Source organism: Spermophilus citellus, assembly GCF_964194105.1.
Source record: "Spermophilus citellus genome assembly, chromosome: 11".
In the NCBI taxonomy this organism is placed as follows: domain Eukaryota; kingdom Metazoa; phylum Chordata; class Mammalia; order Rodentia; family Sciuridae; genus Spermophilus; species Spermophilus citellus.
This window is the reverse complement of record NC_138192.1, coordinates 97445668-97470783: the sequence shown is the minus strand read 5'-3', so window position 1 is coordinate 97470783 and position 25116 is coordinate 97445668. Positions and strand designations below refer to the sequence as shown.

Genomic DNA, 25116 nt, shown 5'->3' with positions numbered 1-25116 from the left:
CTGTGACTCTAATAGGGAGTATGAACTTCAGTGCTATCTTTCCTTTTGTGTCAGTATATCTTTGGGGAAGTCGAGGGTACTTCTCTAAAATTACCCTCAGGCAGTTTTAAAAGCATAGGTACTGGAGACTGTGTTACTAAACTGTTTCTGCAAGAACCCAAGTGTGCAGAGTTTACAATCCAGAGAGTTTTGCAGTTTAGAGCTCTGCTGCTTCTAGTTGTTTTTAAACACGTGCTGTCCTTAACTTCACCAAAATGTTGGTTGGCTTCAGTGAGAATATTTTCTGTGGGAATTTTAGTCTTGAGACTTTGCTGTCCTCAAATGATCTTCTGCCAGAGTTGGTCTTCTGGGGTGATCCTGTGTGCTAGAGGAAGTGGTTAGGAGGCCTAAACATTGTGATTCTGAGACAGCACTAACTAAGGAATTTTTTCTGAAGTTGTCACTACACAGCTTAGCATTTTGACCATCTAGATGTGGGTTTTCGTACTAAGAGATTACCTTTTTTTAAATAAATAGCCTCTTCACCTGTCTTTGCAATCTCCCCAATGGATTCTGGTTTAGTAAATAATCTGACATCAGCTTTCTGATTCTTTTTTTTGTTTTCCTACCTAAGCAAAATATGATAGCAAGATTGTTTATTCCAAACACAAGTGGACTGTCAGAAGCCAGATACGTTATTTGGGCATTAACTGCTCATGTGCCTAGTTTGTATCTTATGAAGAACTCATTGTGTGCATATCACAGTGCTAGGTATCTAGGGAGCACAAAGATGGAAGAGGAGGAGCTTTTGCTCTGAGAAATTTGAATTTCTAAAGGAACTTATTATAATCTTCATTATAAACCATTAAGAATAAATAGAATTTCTTCCTGCCACAGAGTCCCTAACTCTATATGTTAACAAAATAAACTTGAATAAATAAATGTATTAAAGTAATATTCAGGCATCCCCCTAATCACTATCAGACATATTTTAGCAACATTTCTCAAACCAATTATGCAAATTTCAAACACTGAGTGGACTCAGAAATTCATAGCAATCAATCTGTTATTTTTCCATCTAAAAGGAAAAGAAATGTTACAGAACTATCAAGTAGACTTTCCCTAGTTTATTTTAAAAGAAATTTAAATGTGTACAAATGTAAATTATGGGAAAACTTCTTATGCTTATGGTTTCTATAGATTATAAACCTAAAGATAAATTAAATAAAAACTAAGAAAATTAGTAATGTTTGAACAAACGAGTAATATAAGAAGATTTTTTTTTTTTTTTGCCTTCCAGAAGCCAAATCACCAATGTTGAGACCATCATCAGTGGAAAGACAATCTGTGCTTTTTGTGCTATTTGTGTTTGAATTGATTTTTCTGGTTTTACTTCTACTAGTCTTTCACATGTATCCTTAGCATTATCACAATAATCATTTTTCCTTCTTAACAAAAAACACGTTTATATCTACTGATTCATTGTCTTATTAAGGCAATTTATTTAATTATATATCCCCAGATAAAATATTGAAGAAAAAAATATCACTGAATGCACCCTAGGATGAGTGGATTCTACCACCCACAAGTTTTCTATTTGCAAACTACTGTAAAGCTTTTGTTCTTAAAATAAGCCATGACATCTTTGATGCATTACTTAGCATAAATGCATAATTTACTTTTAAAATCCATCTCTTCTATTTTCTCTCTAGCCCATGGCAACTTGCATGACTTAGCCTCACTTGATCATTTTCTTGACGCAAATTAATGCTGCAAGAGAAAAGTTTTGTCCTTGTAATTGGTAAGAAAATTGTGCACGAGCAACAAACTGTGGCTGTCATATTTAACACAGCCAGTCCTGCTCACTAGTACTTTTAAAAGTTCATCTCAGATTGCTTGGCACCAAGTGCCTTGTAACTGCAGACCTGGGACTGCAGACGTTCGTCATGAATGTCACCCTTATTATCTGAAATATGCTTCTATCATTTTAGCTCATTTGAGCACCAAAGTGAAAATACAAAATTTAAAAATGATTGGAAAACTCCAGATCATGTCTACAGATTTCTAGTAGATGAGACACCAGTTTGAGAAACACTAGTCTAGAATATTAGGCAAATATCTGATAACCAAGGAACAGTTCCTTTTTCTTTCTCAGAAAAGAGGTGACATTCCTGAGATGTCTGCTGACTTCTCTTTCTCCTTCAGCCTTGATCTGCTCTTGACCAGAGTTAACCAATATCTTGCTTCTACATAAAAGGACTGGGTAGACTAGGCACAGGTGTAAGGCCAAAACAGAGTTCCCTTAAGTGAACAGAACCATTGACATAATTTCCCACAATACCAGAATTGACATTGACTTTCTCTCTTCTGCTACACCATAAGCTCCTTGACAAGTGACTCTGTCCTACTCCCTTGGGATTCCCAGTGTGTGAGACCATGCCTGGCAAACAGGAGGTGCTCTGGAAAGGTTTGCTGTAAGAGCACATAAATATTCATAGAAGAAAGAACTCAGTACATCAGATGACATGTTCCCGTTTCTGCTCCTGGAAGCATATGACACATGGCTCGTCATTATGGGTCAGATTAGTTGGCCTGGAGGAAACTAGTCTCTGCCTGTCTCTGGCATGTTCTTGCCTGAAGAATCAGACTAGTTGCCCACTGCCTAGTGGTTAATATCTGGAAAGTGATGAAATATTTCCCATTTGGCGTACTTCCTCTGATGCCTTCCCCCTTTCCTTTCCTCATCTTATCATCCCTATGACTCAGATGAGCTGTGCTGGTTTTCTTATTCACAGGAAACTTATAGGCCACAGTCCAGAACATAGGCTCTTTATCATTCATCACTCAACCCGTTCATACAGTTCCAGTTAAGTCAGGACGAATGCTCATGCTCTTTGGTTTTTGGTTTTGTTCTATTTGCCTGACTTCATTGTGATGATAGGTCAAGCAGATAAACTGTGTATTTGTTGGAGATAACTTTTGATTCTTCAAGATCAAAGCATATTGTTATTGACCCTTATACAAGTACTGCTTTGGTTAAGTAATTATTCATTTTTTTTCCAAGATAATTATTTTTCTAACTTAGCCTTTTTGAGTCAGTGTTTAGATTTCTTATCAGAAAACCATTCACCAGATAATGGGCATAGGTTTCCATCACATGCTCCAGACCACTTGAGGGAAAATGTCTTTCCTGATTCAAGCCTTCATGCTAAAGTAATCTCAGCTGGGAGGCTGCACTTCTGAGCAGTTTTTTTTTCTTTTCTTTTTTTAACCAGGGATTAAACACACGGATGCTTAACCACTGAGCCATATCTGCAGCCCTTTAAAAAACTTTCTCATTAAGTTGCTTAGGGTCTCACTAAATTGCTGAGGCTGGCTTTGAATTTGTAATCCTCCTGCTTCAGCCTCCTAAGGCACAGGGATTACAGGGGTGTGCCACCGTGCCTGGCATGAGCAATTATTTTATGCACCTCTCCATCATTCATTTCTTCAGTCTTTCCTTTAAAAAATGGTAGTTACTGGCAATAAAGGACAGAAAAGAAAATTTGGTAATACTAAAGATTAGATGCTTTTTATATTAATATTACGTAAAATGGATCTAGCCACAAGAAACGAAGAACTAAGCTCTAGATCACACCTCTTAATCTGTGTAGCTAAGGGCAAATCAATTTTGATGTAATGGGAAATTCTTGTCTGAATAATTAAGCCTTGCTGTCCACTTATTGCCTTCAAGTCTCTAGGCAATCTTAAGAGAATTTGGAAATTGTAAACCTAAAATGCATTGGAACTTTATGAAAATATCAAGTAGAAAAATAAGATGTTCTGTAGATAAAAACTAAATCTCAATAAATACTTATATCAGAGACTGACTTTTCATTTTGTAGTAATCAAAATAGATTGTCCTTAGTGCTCAGAGTAAAATTGCAGATTTTCTTGGCCTCTCTGTTCCAATCAAATGTGATAGTTTTAGTACCACAGTTTTTTGTTTTTAGTTTTTCCCCTATCTTACAAAAATGAACATGGTATGCTTTGAAATAGCATTAGGTAAACAAAGGAAAGCAACTAGGAGAATTTTTAAAATTAAAATTGTGTTCTATATGAATACAATTTGTTATATATATACTTGTTATATACAAGTTGAAAGCTGTAACATGAAGATAACTTATGAAACAAAAAAAAAACTGGTGCTGTCACATGGGTTCATAATAAAATAGTGCCTGAAATAACTCACACCATTGCGTTGGATTTGTATAGGTATGTTACATGTTTGCCCATATACAAAAAAAAAAAATCTGTTTCATCAACTGTAGTAACTAAGTGTTTCTGTTTTTCACTGATTCAAAAAAGCCATATGCATTTATATTGAAATTATAATGCATAGATACTATCTGCTTCCAGGTAGCAGTGAGCTCCTCACACTTAACTTTAGGTCTACCCTTAGAATAGATGAATGTTCTTAACAATTCCTTTTTAGAATAGCAGGGGATGAATGTGAATACTTACTTATGGAAGAGCAGGGGACCAGCCTAAAACTATTGCTTAGATTTTTACTCACAATGGCCTTCACTCACAGAGGGGACTGGTTTTAATGACTCCATAGTACTACTGTCTTCAGCAGTCCTTAGTCAACAAAATGTTCAAAGCAACAACATAATACCCTCCACACCCATGTTAGAACTAGGAGATGTTGATGTTCCCAGGGTCCTCTGTGGGATGTGTATTCCCAGGGGATTACAGAGTAACTGCCACATAATAGGAGCCAAAATGTGCTCTGGCAATTATTTAAAAAATGTGCTTTACACTGAGTTACATCCCTAAAGGCTACCACATGTATTCTGAGCTTGTTTTTTTTTTTTTTTTTTTTTCAATCTGAACAGGGAGAAGATCCAATTTATTCGAACTGAAGGGACTCCAGGATTGGTACGCCTTTCTAGTGATGCAGACCTTGTTATGTTGCTGAGGTATGTAACACGGTGAAGTAGACAGTTTCCTGATAGATACTAGGAAGCATTTTAGAAAATAATATACCAATATTGATAGCCTTAACATGTCTTTTTTATCTTAAAATAGACTTAAGGAAATACATTGAAGATTTATTTCAGATATTGCATTTGTTACCACAGAGATCTGTTTAATTTTGTTTTTACCCTCCTGGAAAAAGGATGTGGTATTTGAGAAGGGAAAGACTATAGAGATGAATGAATACAATGTCCCGGTCAGAATGGAATAGAAGAAGAGTAACCAAAGAAGCTACATACGGTTTACCTCCTCAGGGCAGGACAGAGGTCATCTTTATGTTTTCTTAAAATGTGTTTTGTTTCCTTCTGCTGATTCAAGATATTACTTATTTACTTTGTGGTTTTATGAGTTTAGGTTTGGGAAATTGGATCAGAAAGTTGAAATTTGGTCCCTGGCACTCAAATGCCAACTTGAAAGCCCTGCATAAAGTCGACCCGTTGTGTTTTCTTTTGTGATGGTTAGATTGGCTTTGGTTTTTAAATTTTAGAGTAGTTCAGAGGGGAAACTGTCAAGTTTTCAAAAGACTTTCTCAGTTTTAATATTATCTCTCAAATATAGGCAAGCCAGAGTAAAATAAAGGTCTGTTCTACCTAGTGGTTAGGAAACCCACCACAGAGGCCTCTGAAGAATTTAAGGGAATGTCATGCTGAGCCACTGAGGCATTGTTTTATTTGTCCCTGAGTGCTAACAACCATTCATGTTTTTTTATGATGATCTTGACTCTGGCCATTTCTAATTTTCCACTTGATGGTTGCTGTCTATGTTGCCATATTTCACACTGACTACTTGATTGTTGCCAAAAGCTTATCCCTTGTATTGTTGCCCAAAAGTTGTTTGTGTGGTTGAAGCATAACTCAAAAGGATGTCATCACTTTCCACAGCCACTTTTCTCCACTTGACCTTGAACAAAATCTGCAAGGGAGGTGTCACTTCTCAGTTTAGGGATGGCCTGGCTCCTCTTCTGTGGTAAACTAAGCTAATTCTGAAAGCAGCATCTAGTGCTTACATGGTCAGGAAGACTACTGGCCTGTTAACATCAGAGTGTGATCTTTCTTTCTTTCAGAGTTTGGTGACAAAATAGTTTTGTTACAAAATTCTGGCTACAAAATGACTCTTTTGCTTCATTCTAGAAATCTAATTTTTTTCGTTTAAACTAAGAATTCTGCTTTTGGAATTAGTAAGAACTATATTATAAAGCAAAAGTCATGAATATTCTTCAACTAACCTTAGTTAAATAATCTCTAGATGGTTTAAGTTTACATATTTTATTACCCTAGAGTTTCAAATATTTGTACTTTGTTCTTTGATAAATACTGTAATTTGCATGAATTTCTATGTATTATGTGGTTGAATTCAACAGTATCTGAAAACTCTTGTATAAAGGGCAAGGTCACATTGTCCCCTGTTTTAGGAAAATACACAGGTTCTCTGAAGGTAATGATTATTTAGAGTGGTATGAAAAATCTACCTCTATTTAGTAGTTCCATTATTGTTACATAAAAATGTTGTACTTCATTTGAGTGACCAAATGTATTTATTATTTTAATAATAGCACACATTGATACATGTGTTATACGTACCTGCTTGTAGTTTAATGATTATTTAAAATGTGGGTGTTTTGTTTTTATCCTCAGTTCTTTATTTTTTACACCACTTTGGTATTGGATTTGCTTCAATCAGTGACTATGGACTCAAGCAGAGTATTTATTGTGTACATAGTGGAAGATTTTATGGTGGTTTTTGTATTTTGTCTGTTTCTTAAGAAGGGAAATCACCCCAGTACAAATGTACTTGATTTTCAGTGAGCCGCAATGTAGAAATAATACAGCTCTATGACACTTTCAACTCAAAGTCAACCTGTGTAAAGTTACCATCTAACATGGCTATTATAAAACACAAGAATTTTTAAATGACCCCTGGCATTTATTGTTGATTTATCAATTCTCTGTATCCTTTTAATAACTCAAGTCATGTAAAACTCATGCTTCTATCAGAACTCATACAGGAAATGATTGATTAATTTAGCCACATAAAATTGAAAAATTTATATAATAAAAGATACCACATATCAAGGGATAAAGAAAGGTAACAAACTGAAAGGATAATATTCACAGCACTAGAACAAAGAGATCGAGATCCTTACTACCTACACTGCTAGGTAGATGTCAGCACCATGATACATGACGAATGCCCTTAGAATATTTTAAAAGAAGAAACCCAAAATAAAAATGGAAAAAAGATATAAAAAGGCATTTCATAGAAATTGGAGCAGGAATAAATTCATGGAAAAATTCTTATAATCCTAAAAATGCAATTTCAAATAATGAGATACCATATCACAATAGAAGATCGTAAAACTCGAAAACTCTGATAATACCTAATGAGACATAGGAACTCTCGTTTTACCTGGGTTTGGTGGGATTGTGGTTTCTTCGATCTCTTTGGAGTGCACATGGATAATATTTGTACAGTTGAAAAGCCACATGTGTGTTTACTGAGAAACTACTTTTAGGTATATGCTACATTTACACTTAAGAAACTCTTTTATACATATTCAAGGTGACACATAGAGGATAAAAACATGCACTTTGAAAAAAGTAAATATTTTTCCAAAGAGGTATAGAGAAATAAACTGATATGTTTATAGAATGGCCTGCTATATTGTAGACAAAAGGAACACACGAGATACTTATGCATAGACATCAGAATTAGAACAATATTGTTGAATGAGAAAAAACAAATCAAGAATGCTATATACTTAGAGTTTATATAATTTTTAACAATGTAGGAGGCAATGTTCATCTATACATTCCTCTATATAGATATGTTTCAGAATACAAAACTATGGAAGAATACTTATAAGTCATGGTGGTGGAGAACAAGGGACCTCTGAGGGATGGGCTGTGTGAAGGACAGACTCTCCTACTTTCCTACTCTTTGTGCAAATGAGGCTTCCCTCACCTCTTTGACTAAAGTATGCATTTTGTTTCTTGTGTTCTTCAGCTTATTTGAAGAAGAGATAATGTCATATGTGCCTCCACATGCCTTACTCCACCCCAGCTACTGTCAGTCCCCACGTGGCTCCCCCGTGTCATCTCCTCAGAACTCACCAGGTAAGTCCACCTACTGCTCATGTGAATTCTCTGAGGAGTATGCCCCAAAGTCAGATATTCTCTCCTTCCTAAAGGAATAGTGTAGGCACAGGAACATGTTGTGTGGCATTTGTTGTCTCTTAAAAGTATCTTATTTCTGTGGGGATTCATTTTAGCAGAAAGATGATGAATAGGGGGATAAATGTTAGTAGTACGACAGGCTTCCATAGAATTTACTCATTGTTATGTTATGTGGTGCCTTATACACCTTGGAAAATACTAAGGTACAAAATACTATGTTAGTTTTTTGGATTTATAAAATGCCAGTGGGGAGACATTGGAAAATAAAGTCTCCATTCTCAAGAAATAATATTGAATTTAAATGATTCAGTGTCATGGACTTAGATATTCTCCCCCTTCAGTATTCACTAACTGTGTTAGATAGGAAAAACAAAAAGAAAGCTGAATGGTCAGAAAGAGCATATTGATAGATAAATTCAGATTTGTAAACTCAAACTCTTTTGAAAAAAGAATGTGAATGAAGGAGGGAAGGAGTAAATGAATGGATGAATGAATGGTAAAAAATGAAACATAACAAATGAGTCTTTTTTTTAAGGAAGGTAGACATAATTCTGACAGAACATTGACTATATTTATCCTTATTATAGGCAATGAATTTTTCACATTTTAACAGCTATAAAATTTAAAACTGTTTCAATAGAAATTCAAATATCCAGGGTATCACTAAAAGCGCTGTATGTTTTTTGATATATCACATGTGTTTTCACATATTACTATGATAATGAAGCTGCAGCCTAACTGAATACTGCAAACAGGAAAAGGTCTATTAATTTGTTCACATAACACAGATTTATTGAGCATCCAACTATGATCCAAGCACTGAATTAAACCCTGGTGGTATACAGATGAATAATGCAGTCTGCCTTTGAAGGGTTCATGGAGGTGTAGTGAGTCAATAATGACTCTGAACTCTGTTGTTAGTCCTGTAATGAAGAGCTTGTATGGGAACGCAGATGTGGGAACAATTATTCCTTCAGTGTTGGGGGTGGGGTGTTTGGAGAAGGTGAGGATAACAGACATGAAGTCACCCTTAGATGCTGATGAATAGGAATCTGCCAAGTAGACCAAAGAAAGAACTTTCTAGTTAATGGGGAAGCATAACCTAAGGTGCAGAAGCATGAAAAGCATTGTTAGGGGCAAATTAATAGTTACAAGTGAAGAGGAGGTCTGAAAACTCAGGTTGGTAAGGTAGAGTAGGCCCAGTTGGTCAGTGAAGCCTTATCTCAATGAGAAATCCATGAGAAACCTCTGAAAACTTATAAACAGAAGAATAACAATAATATAGATTCGTTTGGTGACAGTATGGAGAATAGATGAGAGACTGGAGCCCAAGATTCCATTTGGGAAGCTGTTACGTTAGCCTTGTGACACGATGAATAAAAGGCTGGACTGGGGCACGGGGTGGAGACATGGGAATAAATGCAGGGGTTATGTTGGATGCAGAGACAAGGACTTTGAGTCCAAATAGGGAAGAGTCAAGGTAGAATCGAAGGTCCTTATTACCTACATTGCTAGGTAGATGTCAGCTCCCTTTACCAAGAAGGGGAAAAAGGTTAGACTGGAAGTGAGAGGTGAAATGAATTTGGTTTTGGATGTATTTTGTTGAGAAATCTTTGGGCCATCAGCTGGAAATACACAAAGACATCTGGAAAAAAATAGTCATGGAGGGAAGTAGAGGTTGATAGCCAGGAATTGAGTGTACTGGTGGTCATGGAAGCCCAGAGTGTAGTTTAGAGGAAGTAGGGAGGAATGCCAGTAAAAAGAAGAGAAAATAGTTGATGGTGATAATGAGGAGCCTCAATATTTAAGTGATGGGCTGAGGAGAGTAAAAGAAGGTGAGCCAGTGGATTTGGGCATAGAATTAGGAAAGTCTTTTGAGGGGAGTCAGTTTTCAAGGAGGTGCAGTTCACAGAGAAAAATGCTCCAAGGTTTCAAGAAGGATGAGGTCTGAGGAGAGGCCATGAGATCTTAAAATTGTGAAGTTATAAACGATCTCTGCTAAAGAGTCTATGAACTAATAAACTGGATTATGACCAGTTATAGAAGGATGCAGGATGTAAAGTAGAAGCCAGGAGTGTGGCATGCTCTTTTCACAAGGCAGAGGAGAAAGGGAAGAAAGGGTCTTTGGGGTAGGGTAGTTGAGCATGTACATGGAGCAGTCTCAGGGTGGGTGGAAGGAGAATGGTTTATTGAATGAGGCAAAAAGCAGCCATTACAACCACAGGCCTTTGGGAAGGCAGGACACAGAAAGGAAGGGCATGGGCCAACTCTGGGAGAGTTGGAGACAACTGTTCAGATGACACCAGGTGAGAGGAAATATTCTTGACACTACAGGTAAGTTCAAAGATATAGGGGGAAAAACTGATGGAATACACAGCCGACCTTAGTCATTTACCAGCTGTGTGACTTGAAGTAAATTCACCTCCTTCCCTGATCTTGAATATTTCTTTTTCTATAAGATGGACATAAGAATAGTCACTTTACCTCTGATGGTTATTTTTGGAAAAAATGCCTTTCATGGTGCTGGAACTTAGCAGACCTCCAAGAAATGTTAATTTATCCTTTTTTCTTTCTTTCTGGAAAGTTTCTTCCAAGAAGCATAGTTTGTCCATATATGAGTCATTCATAACTGGATCCATGTCTTACTGATTTGCAGAGCTGGCTGCTTAGGCATTTAGTCATTCAGGGAGGTCTTTTTTTAGTAAGAACCTATATTCAATCCTCAGTAACACACACACACACACACAAACAAAAACAAACAAACAAACAAACAAAAAAACAACAAGAGAGCTAGAGAAGAAAAGAAAAACCAAACAAATGAACCTTTGCTAAAGTTTCATCTGATGTTTCATGGTTAAAGAAATGAAGCCATGTAGATTATCACTCATGCCATCAAGGTTTTCCATTCTAGGCTCTTTCTGAGGCCCATCCTTCCTCAGAAAAAGGTAGATCACCAGATTCTCTTAGGAGCCCTACAAAGTATGCTCTTACACACTGGCTGAACATTCTTTGATTTTGTGCGAATATTTAAAATGGTGACCCAGTTTACTTCTTCATTTAGCATCCAAATGCACATGGTTAATCCATGGTGGTCCTAAAATGCATTCTGGCAGCTTAGGTTTAGAGTTAAATTTTCCAAAGACATGTGTAATCCAAATATATCTAAATTACTAGCAGCATTTGTGGTGGTTTTAATTTTCAGGAAGAATCATCTCCACATTTTTTGGCCTACTCTGTTTCAATAGGCCCTGTTTGATCTTGAGATTGGGATGTACTGCCTGATATCAGTGGAAGTAGCTGTAACTAATTCCACATGATAGAAGAGCAGGACTTGCTAGCCTCGTTTCCTTTGTGGAGGAATCTTATGTTTCTTTAAGTCAAATAGCTTCTTCTACCAGTATTCCTGAAGGTTTTGTAAAATTAATATTTTAAAGTGGCCTGATCCTTTTTATCATAAGTGGAATTTTACCCCCTTAAGTGGTGTGAGAATAACATTGTGAAAATTATGACAACAATAAATTTTAATGATCTTCATTCAGAATGCCCAGGAACCTGGTAGTATTTACACATTTTTCCTCATTCCAAGCACATTTATGGGTCTTTTCACATACAGAAGAGAGAGGGGCTTTGGAAACTTTGACTCACTGCTTTCTGCAGCTGTTAGAGTGCTCACCTAAAATTTGTCAAAATTTTGGAATGTGAAGGTTCATTTTTCTAGGACCTTTATAATGCCAATCCCAACCTCTGCTCTGCCAGAAGGAAAAGATCTTTGCAAATACCATATGGTTTATTATGCCAAATAGGGGACCCAGAAGTTTATTTAAGTGAACATTTCTAGGAATTTAAATGCAGTAACACCTAATTTATCTAATATTGTTGGAGATGTGCTCCCTTATGTGAATTTTCCAGGTAATCAAAGCTATGACTTTACACGAGAGAATTTGTTTAACCCACTATTTGCTGAAACTCTTCATAAGTACATTATATTTCTCCTTGCTTTCATATACACAGCTCATTGAGGAGATTTCATGGTTTGGGAGATCATTGTGCCTATTACGGTGCAGAGGTGTGGTCACTTGACTAGGACTCAACGGGAAGCTAGGACCTGCACAAGGTCACACTAAGAGGAAGTAAACAGACTCAGAGAGCCCTAGAGAGCAACTTGAGGGTCTTCACTGAAGGTTGTCTTGAGGGAATGGGCTGTAAAAGGGATTATTTCCTCCAACACATGGTGGGACTCTCATAAAATCTTCTTTTCCTCTTTCTCTCCCTGCAGAGTCTTAGCATCTTACCAACTGCTTGTTCTATACCCTTCCCCCTTGCTTCCCCAGCTCTCTGTCTCTCTTCTCAGATATTGTCTTAAGCAATAGAGAGCTTTTGATTTTTGGTAGTCCTCCATGTTCTCACCCCTATTAGGATGCCCGTCATTGTCATGCCTGTCAACATTCCCTTTATAAGTTGCTTCTTTGCCAAAGTCTGAGAAATCAGAGCATCAAATTGTTTTCAATGCATGGTATGTACACTCCCATCCACAAACTCAAAAAATGACCCGAGGGCCTTTTACTACTCTTAGAGAATAAAGCAAAAATGTGAGGGATTCAGCACTTGTTTTGTGCCAGCTAGTTCTGAGATTTTGCTTTTTATTTATTTATTTTATTATTTCCATCAGTTTCAGTGTTGAACTATGGTTCAGAAGGTGGAGGCTTCCAGAAATTATTGTAATGCTCAATAGTTTGATTATACAAACAGGGAATTGTTGTTGTTTAAATCATATGAAGAGCTTCTTTCTTTCTTGTTTCTTTTTTCCTTTCTTTTTATTGGTGGAAAATAAACCAAGAAAGAAGGGGATTTCCAAGTCATCCCAAAACAGAGGCCTAGAGCTGTTGTGGATTAGGCCAAGCTCCAAACCCTATCCAGTGCAGGGCAAGTGCTAGTCATCAAAGTCATCTGAGTTCCAAGTTGCACACCAGAATCAAAAAAAGACTGAGATTTCTCGGGAGTTGAACGCCAACCTTTTTCTAGTGTCGTTTAAAATGTTTTGTCAGGTAGAATTCTTTAATTTGCAATTTTCTAATAATAGTAATAATTTCTATAATAGTATAGAAATTTTCTAATAGTAATAGAAATCCTGTACCATTCTATGAAAGTTCTTTAGGTGTGCCTAGCAATGGACAAAGAAGAAAAAAAACACACTGGTATCTATTACTGAAATATTTTCCTCCAAATGATTAGTATAATGCTGACCATACATGAAGTCAGTTCCTCATTTGATCACTTACTTACTAGATGCAACATTGACCTTTGGTATCTGATTTCCTTTTGTAAGACTGTGAATACCATACAGGCACCTCTCTGCGAGAACATCCTATCCTAGAACTTCACCGGAAGTTATGGTTCCCATACAATACTGTTAGCAGAAGCTTCCAGGAACATTTTTGGTTTTCAAAACAGAAGTAGCATTATTCCTCCCCTGGAATCTCTTGGCAGTTGCACCTGACTTGTAATTAAGAATTTGACAAAGACCAGAAGCATAGTTTACTGTAATTTTTAAATGCTGAAGCATATATAAGTGATTTTTTTCATAATATACGTATTAGGAAAAGAATTTTTGCATTGAATAATTTGTCTCCAGAGTCTCCATAATGAAATCGCTTTACCTAGCGTGTGAATGGAGTCAGAGCTAATTTTTATTATGTCTGTGCTGATAGTGATGGAATGCATTGTGGTATTTCCCACATCCTTTTAAGCATCTCAAATTATGCAGCCCTAGTGTATGTGCTGTTTCTTAAAGTAATCAACTATGAAAGAATCATGTTTCTTTTGAGTCTTGAAAGATTTTCATTCAGTCCTTTGTTCTTCATTTTCCTCTTCTCTATTAATGATTGTCCTCTTAAAAGCTGATTCATTGTGGCTGTCTTCTGAGCTGTCTGGGTTACTCATCTGCAGTTTCTTAGACTGGAGCACCAAGGATTTGTGCTTCATTGCCCTCCTCCCTCATCCACCCAGGAGGGCAGCATCGTGCTCAGGGAGTTCATGTTCCTTTGTGGAGCAAATGATGTCTTTCATACATGCAGGAAGCATTCCCCCTGGGTTAACCCCTGGATACTACCCACATGTTTTGCTGGTTACATTTTATCTTCCTGTAAAGAGAATCCTGGTTCTCAACCATGGTTGCACAGAGAAACCATCTGGAGAGCTGTGTACAACACTTAGGCCTGGGTCCTACCTCCACAGATTCTGATGTAATGCATTTTGGCTGTGGCTTGAACTTCGGAATTTTAAAAAGCTTCCTAAGTGCTTCTAATATGCAGTCAAGACTGAGATCTTGCTAGGAGTCTCTTCTGATTCTTAGATCTTTTAAGGTCAAGTTTACTTTTTTTCTTTTTGACATAACTCTTAGCTTTTGGAGTAAAAGATTCCTAATTGTACAAACAGATCTCCAGACAGATCACTGATCAGTAGTCAATTTTTTCAATATCCATTCCTAAAACCCCAACACATTTCCCCATGTGTTACTGTTTACCTCTATGCAGATAACAATGACAGCTTCTTATTCAGCAGACACTGCACAAAGTGTCACCTATCCACTAACTCATGTAGTCCACTGATGTAGCCCTGGTCTCTCACTCACACTCCAGTACTATATTGTCAAGTACCTGTAGAGCACATCCACCTGACCAGCTGTCATATCCAGTTCAGTATGTATAAGGCTTCACATGCTTCTCTCCACCAGCATCATTTCCCACAATGCTTTTAACATCAAGCTGACCTGGCTCCAGTCCCAAACCCACTACTATCAGTGGCATATGACCTGGACAAGAAATTGTATCTTTGTTTTCCTTAGTTGCCAAGTGATAATGATGATAGTAATAAGAATAACAGCCACTTCATAGACTTGGGAGGATTTCTCAAGATCCCTATGTAAAGTGCATCATCCCTAATATAGCAGGCACTTAACAAATGATAGCTATTGTTATTGTTGAAAAGCGATGTTATCGGGGTTTCCCATTTCTCTTCCTTACTTTTCTACTGTTACCAATTCATATTTCACATTGTAAATGTTCCTCTGAGTCACCACCCTCCTGACTAGTCCTTATCCCCTCAGGCCTTGGCTGCTGCAACAATTTCTAACTGGGTATCCACCCTCTAGTTTCCTTTCCTCTTTCCCACCCTTAATCGGTCCAACACACTCTGAAAATAATTTTGTTAATGAAACACCATTTGTATGTTATTCCCTTGCTGAAGAACCTATAAAGGCTTTCCACTGTTCACTGCACCATGCCAAACTCTTCTGCGAGGTTTTTAAAATTCCTCTCCTAATTCGACTCCAGCACTTCTGACTGATTTAATTTCCCGTTTACTCTCTAGCACGCCCCCTCCACTCCAGGCTAGTGGGTCTCTTCAGCATCTTCTGAATATGAAGCAATCATTTTTCCAGCTCTTGCTGACCTGTCCCAGTATAGAATAGAGATTCTCCTCCATTTTCAAGGTTTGCTTCAATTAAGCCTCCCTCCTTAGGTCTTTTTCATTTTAATCTCCACCTGTGCTCATTGCTTTTCTGTGACATCACTGTAACTTTTCTATACCACTGATATCAAAAGCAAATACTAGGAGGTCAGGCAGCCAGTGTCATTGAGTAGCTGTGGCAGAGGGAAGAACACAGGCCTGGTTTAATAGAACAGCTGCTCCTGTCTCCCCAGGGAAATGCGAGCCGGTTGTTGTAATATTTCCCAAATAATTTTCAAGAGAAAAACATAGTTTTTTTTTTTTTAACTTGAAATCTCCTAAATTTTTAAATGTCGTTAATCAATTTTAAATCTTAAAAAAGAAAAAACAAGTGGGGCAAACAAAATAGATTTATAGGACTGGGGATATGGGGATAGTCCAAGGGCTATAGGTTTGTCACCTCTGCTTTATAATCTGTGTACCACCTAGTTTAGGATTTATGCTCTAATTATTTTCTATGTTTTAATTCTGTGTCCCCAACCAAGATAGTCATGCCAGAACCCTACCTTATTCATTTTTAGCATCCATGATTGAATCTAACACAGTATTAGCAATAAATGATAAACTAATAATAAATAACAGCTGATTCATTTGTTAAGGAAATTTTTCATGAACTTACATGGTGTGTGATGAACAAGACTTCACAATTTGTGTTTTCTGGTTTCTTTTATTGAGTTGGAAGTACTTGGTGGAAATATCCAGTGTTGTTTTCATGTCTCTGTGTCTGACTCCCCTGTTCCTCATCAGTTTAATATCCCAAGTTGTTGCTCAGTCACCTTGTGACACAAAGCCAGATTATTCTGTGGAAAGAGGAAGAAACTGTGATGCTCTTATACTGAGCTACTGAATGATATAAGTATCTTTAAATATTCTGTAGATATTCACGGCACTTGGCACATTCGGAATGCAATAAATATCACTATTATTTACTCTTTGTGCAGCCAGAAGACAAGTACCTTCTGCAATTAGGTTTGAATTGTTTTTATACTAAGACTACTTTACCCTGCAATAACAAATATACATAATTATATATCTGAAATATTTCTTATTTTTATAGTGCATATGTGAATAAACCTTTTGTGGATTTGGGGGGTGAGGAATGATAGAAACTGACTATTCTTGCCTTACATGCCATATACTTCACACAGTAGCTTCCTGTTGAATTGCCATGATATCATTTCAGCAGCAAGAAAAGATACTTCATCCTGAACAGTTAACCACTGGACATGAGTAACTCCGTTTGACTCATATTAGTTTGGAGTAAAAAGGGGAACATATTTGAGAAAAACATGGGCATCCTGTAACTTTTCAAAGAGGATCTTTATTCTTAACCAAAAAGCCACAAAGATGTCACTTAAGACCCTGGTTAAGCTTTGCTATATCCTTCAACTTGGAGAGGAGGGGAAGCAGAAGCTGAAAGTATTACTGGTTTTATTTGTTAATGGGGGTGGTTTCTTCATGGTAATGTGATGAAGGTAAGGACAGTGCTCAACCCCAGCTTGTCCTCCTCTGTGGTGTCCTCTAGGTACTCAACGTGCCAATGCCCGCGCTCCAGCCCCTTACAAGAGAGATTTTGAAGCCAAACTGAGGAACTTTTACAGGAAGTTAGAGACTAAAGGATATGGACAAGGCCCAGGGAAATTAAAGTAAGTCAAAGTAATACAAACCACATGATTTATAGATGGTTTAAGGATGGGATGTAGTTGGGAATTTAGGAAATTGTGATTTGGGACAATGAGCCTATGTTTTAGTGGGCATGATTATTTTGGCATTTGTAAATTACAGTATCATGTAAGATGTAGTTCTAGAGTTAACATACGATTAAGCTTAACGTTTGAAATCCAGCAGTGTATGCACTACTGCTTTCCTTGTAAAAATAGAGACAAAATAAAAAGCTGATTAATTTTTTTTCTCCCAAAGAGTACCTCTCTGTTGGCTTCCTGAATAGTCATTAGATATTAAATTATTGCCGTGTCTTTCACAGCATGTCACTATTTTCTGAGCTGACTTGAATGTATGGTTAGCTCTATTTCATTCTCTGTGACAACTTTCATCTACAAGAGAATGGGTCATGAATGTTGTTTCTGCCTTTCTCACCCTCCCTTTCAGTGGGGCACTGAAACATCCTCATCATGTTGTCTGGCCTAGATTTGTTTTCACTCCTTACTTACCACTCTTCCCCTCCTCCCCATGTCCCCAATACAGCTTACTATGGTACTTGAGAGAGGGCAGAGGAGGGGGGTCACCCTTGAAGCATCACTATGACCTGGGTGCCTGACCCCTCTGCATAGGAGGGCTCGTTGTCAATTTCACCTTCATCTCCCCATCCCCAACACCATCATTCTCTGAGCTGTAATGGTGTCTCACTTGACTTACAAAGTCTGGACCATTGGTTTCATGCACCCAGCCTCCCTGTCCTCTCTTGGTCCATTACCATTTACATGAAGGGCAAATGGATATCTGTGGCAGGACCACTTTAATGTCATCATCACAAGTAAATTAATTGGCCATGAGCATCATCTACTTTTATCTACCCCTTAGGGAACCTCAAGATTGGCTTAATTTAAAAATTAAATTAAGCACAATTGTAAACTCCTCCACTTTGGAGGACACAGACGTTTTTCCCTTCTCCTGGTTCTTCGGAGAGAGTCTTCTCTCAGAGCACTTAGTAACTGAATTCCTTCTCTAGGTGCATTCAGGCTTAAAGCATTACCTCATAGGGTTGTTCTTCATTTAGTAAACAAAAGTTTGTGTGTGTGGGTACACACGTGTGTGCATGTGTATTGTTGTATGATCATTTTTCTTCCGGATAAGTGATTGGCCACTCAGAAAAGACTCTCAGGATGTTTTTCAGACCAAAGGTGGGGCACTTTATTTACCCTCAAGTCTCTTATGTAATGTTTGTTAATGCTGCTAAGAAATAAGAACAAGTGTGTACTTTTAATGCAGACAGTGATGGTATTAAGCAACTTTACCTCTAGCCTAGTTAATTGTGGTAAATAGAAATTAAATAGCAGGTGCCAGGCTCTAGAAAGATAAGGAAGAGGAAATAATCTGTGTTTTCCCAATTGTCTCTTTACGGACAGGTTAATTATCCGAAGAGATCACTTGCTAGAAGATGCTTTTAATCAGATTATGGGCTACTCCAGAAAAGATCTACAGAGGAATAAGCTGTATGTCACCTTCGTCGGGGAGGAAGGGTGAGGAGAACAGAAAAGTGGCTGGGGAACACAGGCTGTGGCTGCAGGGCGGATGTTTCTCCATGTCGCTGTGGTTGCCTGAAACAGGAAATCCTTCTGGCAGGAAGTGCTGTTCTCATACACTTAAACATTTAACCTTTTTTTTTTTTTTTTTAAAGGCTTCCTCTGGTTTTTAAATCATTTGACATAGAAATTCTTGTCTTGCAGCTATGATCATTTTTGAGAGCAGGAGACTAGTTTGGTTTCTTCTCTCTCCATCTCTCTTTCTTGCAAAGGGAAGAAAGTGAGACTTTGAGGGGAAAAAACAACAGTGAATTGCATTTTAACATCTAAGATCTTCTGTTCTGCTCTCGAGTGCTGGGTTCAAATTGCTTCACCTGTTAAATAAGTTCAGTTTCAGCATCACAAGTTAGAATTCTGCTTTTCTACCAGGTGACTTCCACTGCAATCACTCTGGGGCCTTGGCTCTTCTTTCTCCACCCCCAGTTTTTCTCTTCCCTTGGGAGGGCAGCACACCTACAAATGTAACTACCTATCATAGACCAAGGTGTCCAGCTTCATGACTCTTCTATGAATGTGCTCACCTAGACGAGAGTTAGGAAACTAAAGGGTGATGACTCCCACAGTGTCTGTTGCACCCAAATAGACACAACAGTTGTTCAGTTGTTCGGTTGTTGCAAGTCACCTTGGATTGACAGCACTCATCCCTCTTTTCGCCCTTCTCCCCCAATCCGGGGCCCCTCTGTCTTTCCTCATTTGAGGTCTCAGCACCATCTTCAGTTCTCTGTAGACACTAGAGGGAATTTTAAAAATTCCACATAGTTGTCTGAACTCTGATGTTGTTCTCTTTGTTTCTGTTTGATTTGGATCATTTTAAGGCTATCCCTCTCAGTCATGTCTGGGAATAAAGAAGATTTCCAAAAAACTTAACCTTGCAGTATGTGGTTATAAAATGGAGACTTCAAAGTACAAAATAACTTGCCTGTGCTCGTAGAATAGAGGGAAGAGCAAAATCATGACTCAAACCCAGGCCTTTTGTCTTTCATCCAGTATGCTTGGAATTGCACTGGAATGTTAACAAAACCCCTGAACTCAGACCTGATTTTTTTTTTCCTACTGCTGAAACTTTAACCATTCCAACTCGTGACTGATAACTGTCTCCCAGCTTTGACTAGAAGAAAGTAAAATGTGACAAAAGTTTCGGTAGAAGCTTGCCTGACAGTTGACTGAGCCTTTCATTGCTGACCTGCATAAATGACTTCAGGCTTGTGTTGGCTTAAAGATGCAGGTGCACCATTGAAAAGGAAGGCAAATGTTAGCCTCATCACAGGTATGCATGGGATTCCAAGTATTTCCTTACAGGACCAGTCTGGTTTGGATGGGAATATTTTCCTCCCCCAGAACTCCAACTGCCTTCTTTCATTGTGGGACCACATTTTTATTTGTTTGTGTTTATTTATTTATTTATTTATTGAGATGGTATCTTACTTTGTTGCCCAGGCTGCCCTTGAACTCCCAGACTCAAGCTATCCTTCTACCTCAGCCTCTCAAGGAGCTGGGTCTACCAGCATGCACCACTGTGCCTGGCTTGGACCACAGTTTGTTGAGATCTCAGAGGTACAGGGAAGAGTCTTTGGAAGCACTGATATTTAAGTTTAAATAGAATAGATGCTGATCTTGCTTGGTCATCCTCCAGCAGTCTCTCATGATCTAGACTGATGACGTTGGTTCCTAGGAGGAGGCTCAGGCTGAGTGGAGCTGGATTCCTCTGTGCTTGATTACCACTGGTGTCCACATGTTTCCTGCCTCCATCACCTGTCTCCTTCCTATGACTCCAGAGGGAAAACAAGGGAGAGGATGTTTTGAGGTGTGACCTCAGTTATCAGGAATGATCTCTAAATCTGCTTCCTATGCTAATAGGGCCTATTGAACCTGGATTTCTGGACTCCTGTCTTTATCATGTCAATGTCACATATTTAGATTATTAGACATAAACTTTATTTGCTATTGAAGCACAGAGACTTCTGTTTTGAAAGACTAAAACAGTACTCTTGCTTAAAAATAGAGATCTCAAAACTACATAAAATTGAGTTCTTTGAACTTTGCCACCTTTCAAACACATTGATCCTATCACATTGAGGTATTATAACTTTTGGGGGGATAATAATTAATACCCAGAGTGAAAAGCTACCCAAATCTTTCCATTGAATGATAAAAATAGAAGTTTCCTGTTATTTCCCCCTCATCAATTTCAGTGCCCTTAAAACATATCATTTTGTAAATTCTTACACATCTGGTGCCTAGATCTTTGTTTCTAATATAATTCTTCAATATAAAGCACTAGGGTTCCTTAGAGAAATTGCTAATTCTAGGACTGAGGCAGGAAGTATACAAGATGGACCCTGAAGAATCTTGTAGAGACTGCCAGAAAGTACAGAGGTTTTCAAAAAGATGATGGGGATATGCCAAAGGGACACAAGAGCCCACTGAGAGAGATCCCAAAGGCCAAACCTAGAATAATATAAGCAACAAAATAAATAAAGCCTAAGGTGTAAAATAAATATCCATACTGATTAAATATATGATGAAATATATAAATAATTGGAGGAAAATAGAAAAATCTGTGTGAAATATTTCTTCATAATTCAGCATAACTCCCTACCCCTTAAGTATGAGTTGTACACAGAATTTTCTTCCAAATAGTACAGTTGGTGGAAAATGTATTAAAGAAGTAAGTTTATAGGAGAGAAACCTGGTAGACACTATCTCAGTGAGGTGATCAAGGTTAACATCAACAGTTCCAAGTCATGTTGATGGGTGACACCCTTCATGTGATGTGATCTCTGTGATCTCTCTCCTCCAAACCCATAATCTCACACCAATCTTGGAAAAAACTCAGACAAAACCCAGTGGAGGGATACTGTGGGAGATAACCTCACCAGTAATCTTGAAAATTGTCAACATTATCAATAATCAAAGGGATCTAAGAAAATACTACAGTCAAAATGATACTTAATTAATTCATGTAATGTTTTTGCTGGGTGGGATCATGGAACAGGAAAAGGATATTAGGTAAAAGCTAAGGAAATATGGATAAAGTATGGATTTTAGTTAATAATAATGTGTCGATATTGGCTCATTAATTATGGTACAATAGCTTAGCTGAAGCATAAAGAAAAAGAGGTTTACTTTTAAGAATAATGCATTTTCCTGCCCTCCAAAATGGTATGAATTAGCAGGTTCACAGAGAGACTTCATCTCTGCTTTAAGCTTTTTCTTTGCATAAGTCTGAAACATGATATATGGATCATTTCTGAAATAAGAGAGTCAGGAGCAATGATGAAAAAATTTAGTTAAAAATTTGTAGTATGGCTACAAATTCCACATTAGGTAAAATTAACTCCAGAACATTGGGGATGTCTGTCTTCAATTACAAAAATACAAAAATAACCTAGAGCCTATTAATGCAAAGACATTGGCTTACAACTATTATTTCTCACTAAAATAATTCTTCGTGTTATGCTTGGCTTTTTACAAACAATGTTTCTAAGCACAACCTTGTGATTAGTGATTTAATTTGGTAGAGCTGCAAGTTTTTTTCTAGTCATTAAAATTTTACCCACTTCATTTGATTATCTTGCATTGCTAGGTGGGGAGTGGGGAGATCAGCAGTGGCAGAGTGGCTGGAAACTGAGTCATCTTGGTCGAATGTGGCAGGAAATAGCATGCAGTGGTTACCTGTTTCTATTAGGCTTTGGTCTCTCCAGAAGTCGCTTGTCTAGGGAGAGGAGCATCAAAATACTATATATTCTCGAGTCTTTTTTTTAATTCTTATCAATTAAAAGTCTTAGCAACTAAAGCTCTTGTGATATCCAAAGTTAGCTAGGTAGGCTATTGGGTACTGATAAGGCATCTAAGGCCACAAACTTCTGAGTACCCAAAACAGTAAAGAAATAATGGCCTGAATAAAGAGGATGTTTACACTGGGATTGTTCCACCTTTTTTTTTCTCCATGGCCAACTCTGTAAAAGGCACCTTTATTTAATAAAGAATGAGTTTCATTATGCATGAGGCACCATCTATATGAGATCAATCGTCTGTTTTACAAAGCCACACTTAGTCTAGGGAGAGGTGTGCACATAGTTTTAGTTTAGGGGCTTGGGAACTTGTATTATCTTTCTGTTGCGCTCTTTCTGTAACCTCTCCTGAGACAGGCAAATGAAAACAACTAGGGAGGGCGAGACCTGACAGCTTTCCTCTCTCCCTGCTTATGAAATAACAAACAGTTCTCACACGTGACTGCTCAGGTCCTCTTCTAGAAGTCAGTCAAGGTCCATTAATTCCTTGGGGTTCATTAATTCCCCAGAAATTTGAAGAGCTTCAAGCTAAACTTAGGATGCTGCTTATTTTCTTCTGAAAGGAGGCCTTCCCAGGATCACCTATGTAACTCAAACCTCATAAAAGGAGGCTGCTTCTGTATCTTGGTCTTGGGTTGGTATCCACCAAGTGTACCTTTATTATATCAAAATTCCCCTAGCACCAGGCCTACATAATTCGCTAAGGGTTAATGCCTTGTTGCTATAAATATCTGTGGTGAATCAGAAGGTACGTAGGCCTTGTTCTGCCTGAACCAACTTGTAGGAAATGATGTTGTCATTTCTGAGACCATCATCCTCTTCCATTTTAGTCTACTTCTGCTGGAACGTAACTGAATGTTCTCAGTCATTCTTAGTTGAAAATAAAGAATGGGGGAATAAAATTCAGTATTTTAACAAACACAGAGTGCTGCTAACAACTGGGGTGGTGTTCCAGCCCAGTAACGTGACGATGTTTAAAATGCTTTATCAGCACTCGGGGCTTAAAACTACATGGCCACCCTAGAGACATCTGTGCTTATTCAGAAATGCCCTCAGATGCAGCTGTTGTGTGGCTACACACCCGCTGTGCAGTTTCTATATTTCTGTGCCAAGCCTTTAACTGTGGAACCAACCTAACTGGCAAAACAGGAATGTAACAAACGATCTCTGTGATATGAGTCATATTAACTATTTATATGGAAGAGGTTGCTAAGACCTTACAGGAAGCGCATGTACTACGTACCCTGCTGTGACATGTTTTATTGGATTTGTTAGACTTATGCGTAATTGTCATCTACAACTTGTGCTCAGATATGCAGTTCTAAATTTCAGACTGTAATCAAATCAAAGTTTAAAGCCTGTCTTAGCTTTAGAATGACCCCATCCATGCTTTTGGAGATTAAAAAACAAACAAACAAACACACACACACAAAACAGATAAAATCCTGACCAGTTAAAGACACATTTCCTCCTAGATGAGCTATTAGCTTTTTTCTCTCTTGAGGGGAAAATAGATAGATAGATAGATAGATAGATAGATAGATAGATAGATAGTAGTTTTACTTTTCAGTTTTAATCCTTAGGATCCCAGTCATTTGTCTTCAGCCAGATTCAGCTATTGTCATAAAAAAGGAACCAATCTGCAGGGTCTTTATTGTTTTAATAAACTTACCATGTTAGAAGCTATTGCACCGAGGACTTCCTAAGCACAATTCACTTGTGTGATTTTGGGCAATGTTTTATGACTGAGTGGTCTTTAAGGGATTGGCATTACTTATGCCTGTCACAATCCATGAACCACTAAACAGCAAACTAGTGCAAATTCATTCACTCTGCTAGATAACAATGGAAATAACAGATTTTCTTTAGAAAATTAGAGAGTTCCACGTTTCCAGTAACAATGTGTGTCAGGCAAGGGACTTGGGATACAAATATGAGTAAGATACAGTGCCTCCTCTCAGTATGGTTAAGGTATGGTAGTGTGTGTAGGGGAGGCAGACACGTAAATGGATTATTATAATGCACTCTGGTTAAGTGCAGTATTATTTAACAATCAGAGATGTAGCTCAGAAACAACTTGCATTTTTAAGCTGAAAGTTACAAACTTACTTTACTGTACCACTTGTCTCTGTAAGAACACTGACCTGTTTAGAATTTGCCTTATTTTTCAGTTGTCTGTGATCCTCATGTATGGTGGGCCTTGGTAGTGTCTGAAACCCCAACAGAGCAGTGACCCAAATAGACTGATGCTCTTTAAGCATCTCCTATCTAGTAGTTGAGACCACTCCCTGAGATTAGATATATTCCCGGGATGTTGGAGCCATTTTATATTTTCTTGAAAGATCATAACTCTAAAGAAGAGGATTTATATATAGTAAACTA

The 25116-nt window shown here is 37.8% G+C and overlaps 1 protein-coding gene across 4 annotated transcripts in view; it reads left to right on the top strand.

Annotated features, from left to right (window-relative positions):
• The window catches only part of HECW2 (HECT, C2 and WW domain containing E3 ubiquitin protein ligase 2), a 360484-nt gene that overhangs the window by 301079 nt on the left and 34289 nt on the right, over window positions 1-25116 (top strand). For 3 of the 4 annotated variants that reach the window (XM_081260932.1, XM_081260930.1, XM_081260933.1), the window contains 4 exons: window positions 4857-4940; window positions 8002-8111; window positions 17203-17323; window positions 18764-18877. In XM_081260932.1, the coding sequence (XP_081117058.1) occupies window positions 4857-4940; window positions 8002-8111; window positions 17203-17323; window positions 18764-18877 (429 nt within the window). The remainder of the gene's footprint in view (window positions 1-4856; window positions 4941-8001; window positions 8112-17202; window positions 17324-18763; window positions 18878-25116) is intronic. The other variant, XM_081260931.1, reaches the window with a different exon arrangement.